Source organism: Nyctereutes procyonoides, unplaced genomic scaffold (assembly GCF_905146905.1).
Source record: "Nyctereutes procyonoides isolate TBG_1078 unplaced genomic scaffold, NYPRO_anot_genome, whole genome shotgun sequence".
NCBI classification, from domain to species: domain Eukaryota; kingdom Metazoa; phylum Chordata; class Mammalia; order Carnivora; family Canidae; genus Nyctereutes; species Nyctereutes procyonoides.
The window spans coordinates 2828050-2843883 of record NW_026575043.1 but is presented as its reverse complement, the minus strand read 5'-3'; the positions used below and the strand labels follow the sequence as shown (position 1 = coordinate 2843883).

The window sequence follows — 15834 nt, the reverse complement described above, 5'->3', positions numbered from 1 at the left end:
CACCTAGCATTAAAAATGAGAGGTGACAAAATGTGGGTAGGAAATAAGGGGCTAGTGGCATAGAAGCTGGTCCCCTGGGGAAGGGGTGGGGGTTACTCATCATTGATGTTTTTTCCCCAGATTTCCCTTCATGCATGAAGCCTCCTAGGTAGGGCTCTCATCCCAACATGGTGCCATGGATAAAATCCGAGGCCTAGAAATAAGAGCCCTCCATTAAGTCCCTGGCTCTGTCATATACAAGCCTATCCTCTTGAGCAAAGGAAGCATTGCACCTTTCTGATTAATTCTTCTTTTATGAAGTGAGAAAATCAGAGTAAATTATCCCTAAGTGCCTTCTAGTTCTAAATCCCAGGGTTCTGATTTATTGAGCAGGTCAAGAGTGCTGCCCCCATAGACCATCACAAAATATGGATAAGGTAGCTTGCTCCACCTCTTCCTGGTGCCTTCTGTGACTGCAAAACCATCTATAATTACTCCCATTGCATCAGGAAACCTTCGAATGGAAACATTTATTTACAAATAGCTACACTTGAGTGGGCACAGCACAGTTGCCACTGCTGTAGACTGCCAGTAGCCCACACTGGTCTTTGTGAGAAGCCAAGAATCTGCACACTCAGTACTCAACATATCCAGATTGATGGTAGGGCTCCCCGGATTACAGTCTCTTATGTATGCTGTGCTCTACAATGCCAGTGGCCCAAAATCACATTTGGTTTAAATAAAGTATGCCGGTCGGGAGCATGATCATAGTTGGATGAGGCCAAGGAAAATCCTCAAGGCTGCAAAATACATGTGCCGTCTCTTCATTTAAGTTGGTTGGCTCCTCTTAAACCAAACAAAAACAATTTTGCTAAAACAAAGTTAAGGCAAAAATTGAAGTCCTAGAAATAACAGCCTTTTTCTTTGTACATTATTTTACATCAAAGCACCATACATTGGACTGAGAAACATTTTTTTCCACTAGATAACACCCATATAGATGACTACTTTTATTAAGATAGTTGCTTATTTCTTCTATTAGTTCTTGATGATACCATATTTTGGGAGTTAGTTAATTTACTCTTCCAGTAGAAGCCATCTAAATAGCCACCAGAATCACACTGTGAGTATTGTTTAGTGTTTACAAGGCAACTGACTGTGAGATCCCAGTGGACTAGAACACCCCACTTGTTACCACATGGCTCAGAAGGTCATCCTTCTGAATGTCGTGCGGTAGAAAAAGACAACTGGGTTTAGAGTGGGAGAGAGGAGGCATCCCCAGGGCTAGTGTGTGGTCCAGGAGCAGGTGTTTGTGGTCATTGGGCACAGAGTGGTTTGCAGCAGGGTCAGGATCCAAGGCCAGGGCACAGATTCAGAGTTCCGTGTTGATTTCCTTACACAAAGACGACTCTCCTTGCACTCTTGTCCCCAACGAGCTGTGCAACAGCAGGGAGGATGATACAGGAACACAGTTTTCCACCAGTTGGTTCACTGGGAGTTGAGCCCAGTGGACACAGGCCACGTATGAAATACAGACCACAGAGACATGCACGGGGTCTGAGTGTTGAGCCTGGCGGAAGCCTGTGTGAAGCAGCTTTTCTGAAGACAGTGGCTGCTTTGGGGCCTCCTTGTTTAAAGCGGTGCAGAGCCTACACAGACTATTTTTGTGGATGCTAAAGTCCTTGCTTTGCAAGCAGATGTTTTGGTTTCATTGTGTAGTTTCCCTCTGTCGGTTTGGGCCTGACAGGTGTCACTGTGGTGATACAGGTACGTTCAGATCTGTTGGGTGACTAAATCCCGAGTAGCAGGTGGAGGCTGGACTTCCTTCCTAGCCTTTCTCTCGGCCCATTTTTCCAGTCCCAGTTTGAAAATCTGGTTTTGAAAACACCACCACGAGTTGCCTTGTGGTCGTGTCACTTTTATAAGACAACTTGAGCTGACGTGGTGGCCCATGGCGCTGCATACATGAGTACTAAAGAAAGTTGACCTATAATCTGGGGCCCTAAGGTAGCTTGTTAGTTCAGAATTTTCTAAGACGTTCTAGCAACTGTTTCTGGGTTTAAAAAAAAAAAAAGAGTGCTGAAGTAAGGTAGTAGGACATTATTTTTAAATAAATATTACTTTCTCCTTTTTCTAGGAACTATACATTGAGATTTATGCCAATCCCTATGTATGATGCTTCTCAAGCCCTAAAAACCAACCCTGAAAAAACAGAAGAGGCTCTGCAAAAGGTATTGGAGATTCAATAGCTTAATCATAATAAATCCACATTTGAATTGAGTTTTGTTAGCAATAATCCTGAATGTGTGAACAATATTTTATATCTTACAAAGGTTTTTTTTCACATGAACTTGAATTCTTGTGATCACAACTTGCATAATGTGTGACCAAGGGAGGAATGACATAAGAAATACGAAAACTTGTCATGAAATTTAGGTGGAATAACATCCTTACACCATCAGCATACCAGCACTGATGCACAGATAGCTTCTTATTCATCCTTCAGAGAATGTGTCAAACTGGATGCCAGCACAACTTTTACCCTCAATAGCTAAAACCTTCCCTTTTTTCTTTTCTTTCTTTCTTTTTCTTTTTCTTTCTTTCTTTTTTTTTTTTTAGATTTATATATTAGAGAGAGAGAGAGAGAGAATAGGAGGGAGATCAGAGGGAGAAGGAAAGAGGGAATCTCAAGCAGACTCCCTTCTTAGCGCAGACCCCGACACACGGGGCTCATTCTCAGGACTCTGAGATCATGACCTTGGGATTCTGACCTGACCCATAATAGAGTTGGACACTTAGCTGACTGAACCACCCAGGTGCCCCATTTCCCTTCTTTTCTTATCAAGACATTTAGGATGTGGATGAGATCTTCTTTTACCAGCTTTGTTATGAATGTGTCTAATTCCACATCCGTTCCCACCTCCTTTCTGACACCCCAAAGGATGACACAGATCTCCCCCTTCAAAGTCCATGGTGCCTATGACCCGGCCATCTCTGCCCAGGCTGGAAACTTGCCCAGAGTCCTACTCCTGCTCTGCTGTACCTCCATCCTTCTCTTTCTATAGTTACCGTTACCTTTCTCAATTTTTAGATCTGCTCAAGGATTTCCCATCTGAAGAAGCCTACTATGTGGTAGCTGGGGCATCTTTGAAATCTTTCGTCCTTTTTGTCCACCTATCTGGTAGTACCATCCAGCTTCCCGTGCTTGACTTTTCTTTCCCAGGTCTTCCATAGCCATGCCATCATCAAGTTTATAGATAAATCTCTTCATTAGCTCTATTCTCCTCTCTTCCTAGCATGGATGCTTTTGTTCAAGCCTCATTACGTCTCAGCAGGATTATTACATTCTCTTGTTTGTTTTCTATGCTGCAGTCAAAAAAGAGCCATCTTGTTCGCAGCAAATTTGAGCAGACTAACCTCTTCGGCACCCCCTCCCCATTCCATTGCCCTCCCCGCTACTGTGGCTTTTTAGAATAGAGCCTGCTCTCGTTGAACTGGAATAAAATTCTGCCCAGAATCCTCCTCCTATCCACTGCCACCTTCATCTCTTACCAACTCTGCCTCTCTGCTCTGCTCTCCTTCAGGGAACTTGGTAGAGAGGCAGATTCTTGGGTCTCAGAAATAGTCATGGGCCTCAGCAATCCATGTTTGTACAAACTCTCCTGGTGGCCACAAATTTGGGAATCACCGCTCTGATCTCATGACACTCATGCTTTCCCCACGTCGTGAATATTTGTCAACATTAAAGGTAAGTGTCAGTTCATCTGGAAGACTTCTCAGATCCTCTTTCCTCCCTGTGTAGGTAATCTTCTCAGAATTTCATGTGCCTGTCTCAGTCACTGGCCTTGGGACATCGTATGAGTCACCTGACTCCCTATCTTTTTTCCTCCAGTGACTGTGAACCCCTTGAAGGCAGGGCCTGTGTATTTTTCATCCTTTTAGATTTTCAGCAGTAGCACAGTAATTGGCATGCATGCTTGGATACTTCTTAGACTTTGTTGAATAAAAGGGAATAAGGTAGGGGGTGGGGTAAGGGAAAGCTGTGATGTGCCAACAGAAATCATCCAAGATTTGTATCAGAAGATCTGACTAGGGGTGTCTGGGGGGCTCAGTCACTTAAGTGTGTGCCTTCGACTCAGGTCATGGTCTCAGGGTCCTAGGATTGAGCTCCGTGTTGGGCTCCCTACTCTGTGGGAAGTGTGCTTCTCTCTGTGCCTCTCCTCCTGAGTGTGTTCTCTCTCATTCTCTCTCTCAAATAAATAAATAAAATCTTAAAAAAAAAAGGATCTGACTAAATCAAACTTTTTTCAACTTTATAATTTTCATAAGTTACTTAAATTTTCTGAACCTTGGTTTCTTCATCTATATAAAACATACAGTTAGGGACGCCTGGGTGACTCAGAGGTTTAGTGTCTTCCTTTGGCTCAGGGCATGATCTTGGAGTTCCAGGATCAAGTCCCACATCAGGATCCCCACAGGGAACCTGCTTTTCCCTCTGCCTGTGTGTACCTTTGGCTCTCTCTGTGTCTCTCATGAATAAATAAATAAAATCTTTAACATACAGTTAGACAGTATCTATGTTTAGCTGACACTTAACATACAGTTCATGCTGGGTGCCTGACACTATTATAAATGCTGTAAATAAATTAACATTGGTAATCTCTAAAATAAATCCATGAGACAGGTTTGTTATACCCCCATTTTGCACATAAAAAAACTGAAGGACAGGATGACCCAAGTAATTTACCTGTGATGCCCATGGAGCAAAACCAGTTAGTGTATGTGAAAAAAAAGTTTGCAAAGCACAAAACATAAGTATCGTAAAAATGTTAGACATCTTTATATTTTCCCAAAGAATATTAGCAACTTTTAATAAAAGACATATCCTAGAGACCCCAGGTTTCAGGGTTTAGATTTGACAGGTCAAGGGTTTGGCACTCATTGCGCCTATCTTCACAAGAGAAAAGCTGAACAAACAGAAAATTGGTGACTTCTTAGATCCATCAGAGATTTGAAACAAAAGCAAAGCAGACTGTCACCCTTTGGAAACTGGACACATGGGATTATAGAGAATCACAGTGAATCAAAGCTGAGATGGACTCACCAGGGGCAGAAGCTAATGGAGCCACTAGCTCAGAGAAATGCTTACACAGGAATTGAGGAATTACTGGAGGCTTAGTGTGGACTGGATTAAGAGTTAAAAACTCCTAGAAATCTAGTCTTAGTGAGGCCCTGACCCTCTCCTGGGCTTCACCTCTAAGAGCCTTACCAAGTTATCACAGGAAAAATATCCTCTCGTGTTCTCAGAATTTCCTGCCCTTTTTCTGTATCACTGGCCTTAGGACATCATTTGACTTACTTGAATCATATATATTTTTTTTTCTCCCAGTGACTATGAACTCCTTGAAGGCAGAGCCTATGTATTTTTCATCTTTTTAGATTTAGCAGCAGGGGGAAGAGAACAAGTAACCATTTTGAAATACACCTGGAGCATTCTGTTGTCTGTAACAAGGCTTACACTTAAGGGAAACTATACTACCAGAGCCTTATCTGACCTAGTGGAAGACAATCCCAGCCTTCCTGTTTCACAGAAAAAAGAAGCCAAGCAATACTTTGGTAGGTCAAAGCCCAGGGACTCAGGCCCACTAAAAACCCTAAATTTAATCATAAGTTTATAGAACTATTCCCCTCTTTACCACCTTACTAACACATCAAGTGTAAGAAGAATGGATTACAATTGAGCAAAGTTCAAAGACACTGTATTTAAGAAGGGATTTCTAGGGAAACCCCATCCCTAGAAAGCAACCAGGAGATAAAAACAATTAAAATCTTTTTAATTTCTAGACATTCAACATAACCCAGCTTCTAGCCAGATTAACATAAAATTGCACACTAAAAGGCTCACTACCCCTGTTTCTGTTATGAAATATATCCAGTTTTCGACGACGACGACGACAACAACAACATCAAATTATAAGACATGCTAAAAGGCAAGGGGGAAAAAACCCACACATATTATGAAGAGACAAAGCAAACACCACAACCAGACTCAGATATGACACAGATTTTAGAATTAACAGACAGAATTTAAATAACTGATTAATATAATAAGGGCTATCATGGAAAAAGTAAAAACCATGCAAGAACAGATGGATAATGTAAGCAACAAGATAGAAACTCTAAGAAAAAAATCAAAAGGAAATACTAAAGATCAGAAACAATATAACAGAAAGGAAAAATGCCTTTTATGAGCTTGTCAGTGGGCTGGACACAGCTAAGGAGAATCCTTGAGCCTGAGGATAGGTCAGTAGAAACTTCCCATTGAAAAGCAAAGAGGGTGGCTTGATCAGTTAAACAACTGTCTTTGGCTCAGGTCATGATCTAGGGTCATGGGATTGAGCCCCATGTCAGGCTCCCTGCTCAGTGGGGAGTCTGCTTCTCCCTCTTCCCCTCCCTTGGCTTATGTACTTTTTTTTTTTTTTTTTGGCTTATGCACTTTCTACCTCTTACTCTCTCATTCTCTCTCTCACATAAATAATTTTTTTTAAAAAAAGAATAAAAAAGAAGGGAGGACAAAAACAACAGAATATCTCCAAACTGTGAGACACTTACAAAAGGTAGAGCATCCGTACAGTGGGAATGCCAGAGGGAGAAGAAAAACAAGGGAACAGAAGAAATAGTTGAAATAATAATGACTGAAAATTTTCCAAATTCAGTGGTGGGCACCAAATCAAAGATCAAAGAATCACAGAGAACACCAAGTAGGATAAATACCCAAAAAATCTACATGTAGGCGTATCACATTCAAACTGCAGAAAACCAAAGACCAAGGGAAAAATCTTGAACGAAGCCAGAGGGAGGATGAAAAAAATCACCTTACTTATTGAGAAATAAGGGTAAGAATTATAACAGACTTTAGGTCATATATCATACAAGCAAGAAGAAAGTAGAGCGAAATATTTAAAGTGTCAAAAGAAAAATATCCAGCAGCCTAGAATTCTGTATTTAGCAAATTCTTTCTTCAAAAGTAAAGAAGATGATGTCTGAGTGGTACAGTTGGTTGAGTGTCTGACTCTTGATTTTGGCTCAGATTGTGATCTCAGGATTGTGAGATGGAGGCCTGTGTTGGGCTCCATGCTCAGCACAGAGTCTGCTTGGGACTCTCTTTCCTTCTCCTTCTGCCTCTCTTCTTCCCCTTGCCCCTACTCGCCCTGTTTCTCTCTCTCTCTCTCTCTCTCTCTCTCTCTCTCTCTCTCTCTCTTTCTCAAATAAATAGGGGGAAATGAAGACATATAAAGATAGCAATGTTACAAGGGTAGAGAGGGTGAAATTGACAATGCTATCTTTTTTTAAAAAAACACATTTTTCTTAATTTTATTTATTTATTCATGAGAGACACAGGGGGTGGGGGTGGTAGAGGGAGAAGCAGGCTCCACGCAGGAAGCCCAACATGGGACTGGATCTCAGGTCTCCAGGATCACTCCCTGGGCTGAAGGCGGCGCTAAACCGCTGAGCCACCGGGGCTGCCCTGACAATGCTATCTTAACAAGGAACATGGATTACTTGCAAAATGGTATGGTGTTCTGTTGAGAGTGGACTTGAAATTGTTGTATATTGCAAATAGTAGGGCAACCATTAAAAAGTTAAAAAGAAGTGTAGTTAACATACTAAGGAAGGATAGAAAAGCACAATAACATACAATACTTAAAACCAGAGAGAGCAGAAAATGAGGGGAAAATAGAAGAAATGCCTCATTTGCAAATATATTAATTATAAAATTTATGGTTTCTAAAATGAAAAATTGGTGACTTCAGAGCTGATATTTATAATTTTTTTCTATAATACTCTACTCATATATTAAAGTTTTCATGTTAACAGAACTCTATTTCCTGGAAGAAATACACTTTCCACTTTTTTTTTTTAAGATTTTATTTATTTATTCATGAGAGACACACACACAGAGAGAGAGAGAGAGAGAGAGAGAGAGAGAGAGAAAGGCAGAGACACAGGCAGAGGGAGAAGCAGGCTCCATGCAGGGAGCCCGATGTGGGACTTGATCCCGGGACTCGAGAATCATGCCCTGGGCCGAAAACAGGTGCTAAACCCCTGAGCCCAGGGCCTGATCAGGGATGCCCTCACTTTTTTTTTTCACTTTTTTAAAAATCAATTTATTTATTTATTCGTGAGAGAGAGAGAGAGAGAGAGAGAGAGAGAGGCAGAGACACAGGCAGAGGGAGAAGCAGGCTCCATGCAGGGAGCCTGATATGGGACTCAGTCCTGGGTCTCCAGGATCAGGCCCTGGGCTGAAGGTGGCACTAAACCGCTGAGCCACCCGGGCTGCCTCAGTCTTCTACTTTACTAAAGAACAATATTGGGATTCTGTACTTGATCTTTAGAAGTTGTTTGTTTATTTGTTTAAAATTAGATTCCTAAAAAATATATATATGTGTGAATATATAATATAATATAATATAATATAATATAATATAATATAATATATATACTAGAGTCTTACATTGAAATGCAGGTCTTTTTGCCTTTTGCACTGTGCTGTTTTCAGCAGTGAGACTGGAGGCATTCTAGCTGGCCTTCCAGGTCACTGCTGCCTAGGGGGACTGGCAAACATGATGATACTTTTGGCCCTGTTCTGACTTCAGTTAGGCCCTCTGTCCTCCGCCTGTAGGAGGTGGGTTCTTGTCCTCAGCCTGGAATGGTGCAGGGAAGGAAGGTTTACCCTGCCAATCCAAGATACAAATAATTTCTGGGGTGATGTGCCCGTGGTTGATATTAAAGACACTGAAACATTATCCATTCTTCCCCTTGCACTAGCTTTAGAAATGTGCTTTGAATATTGTTTTTTTTTTTTCTAAAAATATTCCCTCTAGGTTTAGCCTGTGCCAGCACCATTGGTGCCCCTGGGGAAGGTCTGGAAACATATGAACCAGTCTTGGGTGCATGACCTGTACATGAGCTGAGCCTACTGAATAAACAAGCTACTCTCACAACTGGCCCCCACCCAGTGCTTAATCAAGTCCAAATGTAAAAAGTACCCAAAGCTGAGTGGCACTGTGTGTGCCTGTTATATTTCAGTTTCAGGCAAGAATCTTTTTTTTTTTTTTTTTTTGGCAAAAACATTTGCTGTCGATAGTAATGTCAACTTGGAAAGAGATGACTTTTCGGGAAGCAGCAAGAGAAAATTAATGTAATAAAATGTCATTGTCTTAATGTGTCACTTTAATGATGTTTTATTTCAGGGATCTTTTTATTTTTTTAATTCCTTCATTTACGTTTAGTAGAAAGGTATGTTTTGTTCTGCACTATGGTTTCCAGGGATGATAGTAATTATACTCTGTATTTTAATTGTACCTAATTGGTGTTAGGTAGTAGTTATTTTAGCATATGGAAAATTAAAATGAAAATGTAATAATACCTCACAGCTATTAGAAGTTCTTAACCAGGGAACTGTAGTGACAAAAGCCAAATGGTTAAGTGGTATTATTAAAAACAAATGAAAACAACAACAACGGAGGGAAAAAAACCCAGATGGTGCAATTACCAATCTCAAATCATTCTTTGCAGGCATCTTCATACATATCTATAAGTCCCAGTAGTTAAACCTGCACTTGTTATTCAGTATATACCCATTGCATATTCTTCTTTAACACTTCATTTCAATCTGGTTATCACTTGTATGTTTGAATTCTTAATTGGAGATTATTTGTGTAAAAAATACACTGTCAAGCAACTTCAAGGGGTCTTATTTTCTGTGGAAATTTGTTTTCTTATTTTCTCTGCTTTTGCTAAAGTCAGTCCTGTTTTTGAGACCATATGAAAACCTCAGGAATTAATGAAACTAGTATATGTCTTTGAGTTGTCCAAGCTTTTAGCCTTAAAATGTTGTACTTATTTTCTCTTTTTTTCCTTTAAAATAGAGTTTTCCTAATGCCGGTGGATTCTCCCACCTAAAGGCTGAGAGTTTCCGAGGGTGCCATCCATATGCCTTGGGGATACTTATTTAGCTTTGGAACTGCTGAGTGGCTAAAGAGACAGAGATTGTGATTGTGAGCCAGAAACCAGAGAGTCACTGAATTGGGTCCCCAACCACATGGACAGTAAACCCTTGCTTATCTTTGTCAGCTACCAAGTTACATAAAAATACTCCCATTACCTGCAGGTTACATCTCTAACTCAAACACCAAGAGTGCATCACAGTGACAGCCAGCTTCCTGTCTACTGTGTTGTAGGGGGTCAAGGCACAGGCAGGAATGTGAATCAGTGCTTTGGTTTCAAGTTCAGCGACTGGCTCTTTCACTTATCACTTCACCCTCTGCTGAGTTGAAATGTGTTCTTGAGAGATCCATGTGCTTGATTTTTAGATAGAAAACTATCTTCTCCGGAATCATGAGACCCGAAAATACCTACAAGAGCAGGCCTACCGCCTCCAGCAGGGCATCGTCACCAGCACCACACAGCAGGTAAGAGGGCGCTGTACTCTCCTACTCAGTCACAATGAACACTTTTCGGAGCAGAGGACCCAGGATTTCTATCATTTGAATTATCCACAATGGGATAACAAGAACTGGTTTCTGAAAATGGCAAAAGGAAATAGAGTTTGGGGGAAGATGTAGAGTGTGGAAAATGTAGGCTGATTCTAATGCTAAAAATGTGCTTTTAATTGCTGATAATTTTGTGCCTTTTAAGATTATCAGTAAAACATATTTTAGATTTCCATCCAAATATTAGGAACCCATCATTACAGATGAGAGGATCTGAGGGTAAGCAAATTTGCTACTTTGGGGACATTGTGTTCCTTTCCATCTCTCCTCCTTCACACTCATGTAAGATAGAAACAAATTCCTAGATTCCTTGAAATAATTAAGAATTTGTTGAATATTAGGGCACCGAGGTGGCTCAGTCAGATAAGCATCCGACTCTTGATTTTGGCTCGAGTCATGAGATTGATGCCCACATCTGTCTGCTCCATGCTGAGCATGGAACCAGCTTGAGATTCTTTCTCTCCTCCCTGTACCTGTCCCCACTTTCATCCTGTCTCTCTCTCTCTCTCAAAATAAAAAAAAAAAAAAATTTAAAAAGAATCTGTTGAATATTAACATGTGCTGAAGTGTTTTTCTTTTTTACTTTATTTCCCGTCCCTCTAGCCAATGTTAGAGAAGAAAAAAGGAATTATAATAATAAAAGAAATGTGGAATATTTTCTTCCCAAAGTATCAACACAAACCAAGGATTATAAGATATTTGGGGAAATAATATGTCAAGGAAAGAGCAAGATAAACCAAAAATCTGACCTCCGCTAATTCAGAGCACAGCCAAAGACTTTGAAAAATATTGTAATTAGTAAGTTCAGTGGGACTTGAGGGAGTATTGTATCCACAAAATAGGAAGAGGCTGCTAAACAACAAGAGACAATGTTTAACTATTGAAAAATATGGAAACTGTAATACAGAATTTAACATAAACTAATAGGGCACAAATGAAGCTATTTCTCTAGAAGAAAAAGTAAAAGAAATCTTTATAATATGCAGTAAAAAGATGAAAAATATGAAAGAAAAGTCAAAATGGTGACCAGATTCAAATTGACCAACAGCCTTCTGATAGGCACTTCAGACTATAAAAGGAGAAAAAAAACAGTAGAAAACCAATTCACATAAATCTTGGGGTTGATGTGACCCACTGAAATTGATCCAAATGAAGGGACACCTACACCTAGACATGTCCTGGTCAGAACACCTACAAGAAAGAAAAAAAAGTCTTAAAGGGTGCCAGAGAGAATCAAAAAGCTGTCTTACTTGGGAACTAAAACTATTTCTTAGCGTCCATCCCAATTACTGGAAGCAAATGAAGTGATATTATCAAAGTTCTGTGGGGGTCTTATTTTGGCCCATGAATTCTCTACTTCGCCACTTTGTCAAACAGATAGGGGGACAGATTATAAATATGTTCAGCCATGAATGCAGAAATTTTACCCCCAATAATCTGTATGTGCAAAATTTCTTTTTTTTTTTTTTAAAAAAAAGATGATTTTATTTATTTATTCATGAGAGACACAGAGACATAGGTAGAGGGAAAAGCAGGCTCCCTGCAAGGAGCCCGATGTGGGACTCGATTCCAGGACTCTGAGATCATGCCCTGAGCCAAAGGCAGACGCTCAACCACTTAGCCACCTAGGCATTCTTTTTTTTTTTTTTTTTTCCACCTAGGCATTCTGCACAAAAAGGTCTTTGAGGAAATTCTCCAGCATAACAATGAAAAATAAGAGAGTACACAGTATGACGTATAAATAAGAAACTATAGCAGAAAGGAAATCCTTGAAGTCAAAGGCTGAAGAAAAGCTTTTTCAAAATTGTTGCTTTAGGCAGTCTACCTGGAGCTGCAGGGTTAAAAGACATAGGATTACATTCCTTTCTCTATGGATCCCATAGTCAAAATTATGTAACTGCATTTTAGTAGGTTCAAAATTTTAATATTAACTAAGACAAGAGGGGAAAACCTAAGAATTGTTACATTAAAAAATGTGAATGTTAGAAATCATAATGTAAAAAGTATTGATACTAACTAAAATTAGGAATTGAAGAAGGAGAAAGTTGGATGAGAGTATTAGTACACTAAATTTTTAGTTTTTATTTTATGGAATCAACCTCTTTTTTATCATTCATCTTTAATCAAAAATACAAATATAGTTAACCATCCTGGAATTAAAATAATATCCTTAGACTCTAAGTTTAAATTTAGACATTTTAAATTTCAAATGGAAGCCATGAGAAAAATTTAAAAAGCAACAGGTTTCCAAAAGTATTTATTTTAGCAGGGTGAGAGAAGCTGACTTGTCATTTGAGACCTTTTTTTTTTTTATGGTTTACACAATTCTTAACCTCATGCAAATGTCAATTTAATTTTCAGTTGTTGCTTTTTCTTAAAAGAGAATGAAAGAAAAGTGTCCATAATAAAAGCATCACATATAACATTCCAAGTAGGTAAAATTATCTGGAAGACTGCATAGATCTGTATAGAGGTTTGTGAAAGAGTGTTCACCAAAATATTCATGAAGGTTAGCTCAGGTGGTGTGATTAGGTGAGTTTTATTCCCATATGTTTCACAGTATTCTTTGAAGCCTTAACAGTAGACACAACACTTTGTAAAACAAAAAGTAAGGCGATACATGTTGAGAAAAAGAAAAACATTAATTATATGAATATCAGTGAAGTAACAGGGAGTTTTAAGAAAGAAAATTTTCTTCTAAAATTAAAAAAAAAGTATTTTTCCCTTACTAATGCTTTAAAAATCCCCCCGCCCCTTTTTTTCTCCCCACAAGGGGCTAATATTAGCTTAGTATTTTATAGTTTACTGTTACTTCTTGGTTTTAGTAGTGAACATTAAAAGCAATGAGAGCCTAAAATCTTACACTGAACCTTTGCCTTGGGTTCCTTTATAAGCTGCTGTAATGCAGGCTTTTCTTAATATAATATCCTTCCAACTTTACCCCTCGTTCACAGGGCATTTTGCCCATCCAAAAAAATTACTGCAGCAACCTTTAATGCTAACCCTTAAAAGTAAGTTTCGTCGTCACCTCAACCCAGAGGAAATTGTACACAGGAGGCGTAGCGTGGATGTTTAATTCTGCATGGGTGGCATCAGTCTGAATTATTTTAATCATTATGTAGTAGGTATATTGCTACCTTTATCTCTTTGGAGATTTCTTAGTAGGTTATGATTAGCAGTTTTTAGACTTTAATCGTTTTAGTCACTTTAAGAGAGATTTATCTCTTTCTTACTGAAACTTCTTGTCGAAGTTTCCAGAAATCTGAATACAGAAATAAAAGACCCTCTGTGACTAATGTCCCTGCCAGCTATGTAGCCAGGCATCATTCCCAGGTGACACCAAAGGTATTAAAATGTTGTGATGAAACAGTGATGTCTCATAACTGCGCACATTGTTTCTTTGTGTAGGAATGACCTCTGTAAGGCTCCATGCTCTAACCTTTGTTTTCAGTCTGTTCTTTTCCTTCTCATAAACTCTCTTCATCAGGAGTCAGCAGATAAAAACAATATAAAATACAAAAACAAATAGTAAATATTTCCGGCCTTGCAGCCTGTGAGGTCTCCACTGCAACTACTCAGCTCTGCTTGGAGAGCAGAAGCTGTCATAGTCTGTGAGGTGGCTCTTCCAATAACACTTTATTTATAAAGACAGGCCCAGACATACCCTCACCCACACAGTCTTAATTTCTTTCTTTCCAGTCCTTTTTCCTACATGGATTTTTTTTTAATGTGGAAATAATAAAATTTATATACTTTGAAAAGATAAAAATAAAAAAAAAATTAAAACAGGCCTTGCATTGCCTAGTTTGCTGAGCTCCACTCTTCTCACCCTTAAAGTTTTCTGACCACTTAAAAAAGGGAGAAGGTGATTTTATCGCCTGAAGCTGTTTACCCAAAACATTGTCTTCTCACCTCTCGTGTGTAGTTTTTATACTTGCCTTCTTGACTTCTTTGCTACCCTGTCACTTCATAACTGTTCCACATGTGTCCCCATCTGTACTGAAATGGCTCTCTCCATGGTCTCCTGTTCCCCAGGTCCCCAGCCTTTTACTCCCTCCTCATCTGTTAATGAGAGGACACAGGATAGTGTAGATGACCCAGATTTAAGGACGGATTCTGCTTTCCCTGTAGGTATAAATTGATGTTAGATGCTTAAACTTGTCTAAGTGTTGATTTCTTCATCTGTGAATCTGGGGAGATGACTCTGAAGATGCTGGGAGGATTCACTGGGATAAAGCATGGGAAGTACCTGACTCACCCGTCACCAGTAAACCGTTAATGTTTGTTGCTGCTCTTCCTCTTACTGTCACAATTATTGTCACGATTGACTACCTTACCTTTGGTAAGACTCATTGCTTGGTTCATTGACAGTGTGCCATTTTGAATATCTTTCTGCTGCTCTTTGGTCTTATCTGTCTCCTTTCTACATGACTCTTTACCCCTTCATCTTCCAAATGTAGTCCTTTTCCTAAGTTTTGTACTTAGTGCTTATTTCCTTTAGCTGTTTCTTCCACTCTTACATTTTCAGAACCTCATCTATGGAGGACTCCTGGGGTCTCCCTCTGTTTCTTTCTGGAAAGTTTTATCTTGTCAGCACTTGTTCAGCAGCTCTGAGATACAGGATCACTAAGACAAAACTTATCCCTTAGAACTCCTGATTTTACCATTTCTCTCAGTGGCATCATCAGTCTCTGAGAATAGAACTCTCAGGGTCATCTTGGATGTCTCCTTTGCTGTCGCCAGCCAGTGGTTGCTGTGCCCATCTGCTGACCTTCTAAGTGTTTTTTCCTTCCATTTTCATCACCAGCCTCTTGCTCAGGTGTTTTTACCAATTCATTTGTACCTCTTCTTTTATAAGTGCTATGAGAACTGTTATATCCACCTTCCATGTCTCCTCTTGCTATCTATGCCCCATATCCTATGCATTGGAAGCTGTGCCACCAGGATTACTGCAGAGTGAGGGTTGTTAGACCCTCACAGCTGTAGGAGGAGCCAGGGACTGATGCCTGGTGCCTTCCACACCGAGTTCCAGCTCCTTACCATGTGGCCGAGTCTCACCCTGTGTTGCCTTAGCCTAACTTTCCAATCCTCTCTGCCACAATAAAGTACCCTGTTCCTTTTTTTTATAATAAATTTATTTTTTATTGCTGTTCAATTTGCTAACATACAGAATAACACCCAGTGCTCATCCCGTCAAGTGCTCCCCTCAGTGCCCATCACCCATTCACCCCCACCCCCTGCCCTCTTCCCCTTCCACCACCCCTAGTTCGTTTCCCAGAGTTAGGAGTCTCTATATTCT

General features: G+C 39.8%; 1 protein-coding gene across 3 annotated transcripts in view; it reads left to right on the top strand.

Annotated features, from left to right (window-relative positions):
- Nucleotides 1-15834, top strand: part of CARMIL1 (capping protein regulator and myosin 1 linker 1) — a 325852-nt gene that overhangs the window by 220652 nt on the left and 89366 nt on the right. For all 3 annotated transcript variants that reach the window (XM_055322435.1, XM_055322434.1, XM_055322433.1), the window contains exons 23-24: nucleotides 2117-2210; nucleotides 10356-10454. In XM_055322435.1, coding sequence (XP_055178410.1) covers nucleotides 2117-2210; nucleotides 10356-10454 — 193 coding nt within the window. The remainder of the gene's footprint in view (nucleotides 1-2116; nucleotides 2211-10355; nucleotides 10455-15834) is intronic.